At 33.5% G+C, this 3280-nt stretch overlaps 1 protein-coding gene across 1 annotated transcript in view; it reads left to right on the forward strand.

Moving 5' to 3' along the window:
- The window catches only part of IPO8 (importin 8), a 55222-nt gene that overhangs the window by 31881 nt on the left and 20061 nt on the right, over positions 1-3280 (forward strand). Inside the window, exons 12-13 of the mRNA XM_009995215.1 lie at positions 1305-1381; positions 2884-3000. Coding sequence (XP_009993517.1) covers positions 1305-1381; positions 2884-3000 — 194 coding nt within the window. The remainder of the gene's footprint in view (positions 1-1304; positions 1382-2883; positions 3001-3280) is intronic.

Raw genomic sequence — 3280 nt, forward strand, 5'->3', positions numbered from 1 at the left:
CTTTCCCTATTGAAAACTGTTAGTGTCTTCAGCTTTTTTTTGTCAAATATTATTACTAAATTGTTAGATAATTGATACATGTATTCTTTCAAAAAATGAAGTCCAAAATCTTGGGAATATCACGTAGGACCATATACTGTTATTAAAAAATGTAGTTGAAGAAGAGAAGCATAATTTAAAAATATAGAAATGTTAGCTGGAAAACTCTTGTAAGCCAGGCACCATGGAGATCTGTAGGATTTGGAGTTTTTAAATCAGTTTATTTGGGATTCATATATGTAAAACCAGAATTTAAATGCTTGTAGAATAATTTAAAAACATTGGAAAGTTGTTATGCAAAAAAATTAATCAAGATACAGTGTTGATCGCTGGGGTACAAATATGTTGCTGTTTTTTGGCTTATGAATTCAGTTCTTTCTATATGAATAGTGAATCCTGGTTTTATACGTAGCTGAGACAGTTAAATACGAATCTAAATTGTATCATGGAATGTAAAAAAATCCAAGCATGAAAGTACATTAAATTGAAGTTTAACAAGGCACATTTGGGTTTGGAACAAGAATTCCAGTAGTCTGCTAGTATTTTTTAATCATGTTTTATCTTCAAGTTCTCAGGAAAATTTAATGTGTAATTTTAACCACATTTTAAGATTACCTTTAGATCTTTATATTTAATTGAATTTGTGTAGGGATGTTTGGATTAGAAAATGTTTGGCAGTACAGATTTTTTTTCCAAGATATAAATTATGTTTTCAATATGATTAAAGGAGGTTTACTTGTAATGAATAAAACTAAAAAGCTTCAGCTTTCAACAGATTTAATGCTACTCCATATTCAAGTAGTTTTTTACATAAAGTTTCCCATGAGGTTTTAATAAAATCAAGCCAAAAATGTGTACATATGGTATACAGATGGTACTGGAATGTAATGTTGTTCTTCCTATAGCAGTTTTAATTAAATAAAAAAAGCAGAATTTTTCATCTCTTGAATACATAGTCTCAAAAGAATTAATGAAAAAATAAGGCATTCCTAATAAAGGGAATGATGAGTGGTAGTAGATTTGGAAGGCAAGAAGTAAATGCTTTTATAAGCTGTATGACAGAAGCTTGGATCTGACTTTTTAACCATAAAATGAAGACAACTGTGTCAGTGGTTTTGAGGTCAGGTATTAACCCTGGTTTTGTTATACCCTACAAACAAGATGGTTTGTAAAATGTCTATTATAATCTCATGCAGGAGAAAAATATATGGGTTTTTTTGTTTGGTTTTTTTTGTTGGTGTTGTTTTTTTGTTTTTAATTGTTAGATGTATTTGAGGATTATGCATCCACTACAACAGCAGCACAGAATCTCCTTTATACTGCCGCTAAGAAGAGAAAAGAGGTATGGAACTAGTGGTTTTTAATTATCTGAAGTTTCCTTAGTTTTGTCATTGAAGATGCTACAGGAAGCTAATCTTGAAGAATACACTTGGTAATACATAGTTAAGCACTTTCCTGGCTGAGTGCTATCAATTTTGTGAGAACGAAAATGTGTGTATGTATAAATAAATAATTGATTCCTCTTGCAGCTTTGAAATTGACCTGCCAGATATGAACTGAGTTGTAATAGATGTACTGGTATTTTCCCAAGTTTACAAACAGCCTCTGTCATGGCTGTTATGAGCTTCCCAAACTGTAGAGAGGGAAAAGTGAACCTGATCCTTATTAATTTTCACAGATGCTATTTAAAATCGTGTTGACAGCAATAAAATTAGCAAGAATGAAACCAGTTTCATACAGGGGCTCTTTAAATGAGGGCATAACTTTTCTGTAGATCTTTCTATACTTACAGTAATCTGTGCAAAAGTACCTGGCCAAGCCCTGGAAAGCATGTCAGTTTGGTAAAGCTGCAAACTTTTTTTCTGGGTACCATTTTAGCGTCCAGTAAACATGGTGATCTGTTTCCAGATGGATTTTTAGAGAAGAGCATAGTTTTTATAGCAAGTGGAACAGCCGATAACCTTTCTACTTCTTTATTGTCAAAACAGTCCTTGCCCTCTGACCTCATTTTCATAATTTGTACTGAGATTGTCAAAATGTCAGAATGTCTGAATAGCACATAATGGATGTGGACATGACAATAAGCAATTGGTTGTGCCCAGAAACTTTTATAAGTTTAGTCAACTTTAGAAGCTATTGCTAAAATCAATAGATCAAAATATATCTGTGAGATTTTTATCCAAGCTGTTCTTGAATACATACATGTTCATACATACGTGTACACACACATATATATTTATATATAATGTGAGACAAGCGAGAAGAGAAGTTAAGGGGAAAAAAAATGTTTGAGCCTCTTGCCTTTTCTTCACCTTTTTTAATTTGCCTCAAGGCGAAATACCTTATTAATGTGAAATTTGAAGCAGATTAATTTTAATTTTACAAGTTTGGCTGAAAAGTTGAAAAAGGAACCTTCTACATTTTAACTATGAGAAGATGCTACACATAGTAGTATAGGACAAGTGACAGGACAAGGAGTAATGGATGCAAATTGGAGCATAGGAGGTTCAAGGTGAATATCAGAAAAACATTTTTTACTGTGAGAGTGACAGAGCACTGGAACAAGCTGCTCAGGGAGGTTGTGGAGTCTCCTTCACTGGAGACATTCAAAACCCACCTGTACACATTCCTGTGTGATGTGCTCTGGGTGACCCTGCTCTGGCAGGGGGGTTGGACTAGATGATCTTTCCCTTCCAACCCCTGAGATAATGTGGTTCTATGATTCTATGATAGTACCTCACAGTTGCATTGACCAAGACAAAATTTCTACTTAAAAATGTAGTACGATTTTTTAAACTTAAACAATTTGACAAAAGGAGATTACATGTTTTCTGTCTTGCATAGGTATTGCCAAAAATGATGGCATATTGCTACCAGATTCTGACAGAGCCAAACATTGATCCAAGGAAAAAAGATGGAGCTTTGCATGTTATAGGATCCCTAGCAGATATTTTACTGAAGGTAAGTAGATTAAGAAGTGAAAAATATTTGTATTTCTGATCAACTGCCATTTCCAATTAAAAAGAATGCCTAGCCCTTAGCCCTATGTATAAGGTCTGTGGAGAAGTTGTGCTGTGCAATAAGAATCTGAGAGTTTGTTTCTTTAAAAATAGTAACATTCTTTCCTGTTTTTATAGTCCCATTTTATACGCAGATTTTTCTTCTCAAGTTTCTCCAAAACTCTGTTTGCTACAGAACAGTCTCTTGGTCCTCCCCTGCTTTACTAGTGAAATGAAAGAGT

This window comes from Chaetura pelagica, unplaced genomic scaffold (genome assembly GCF_000747805.2).
Source record: "Chaetura pelagica isolate M959 unplaced genomic scaffold, ChaPel_1.0 scaffold343, whole genome shotgun sequence".
NCBI lineage: Eukaryota > Metazoa > Chordata > Aves > Apodiformes > Apodidae > Chaetura > Chaetura pelagica.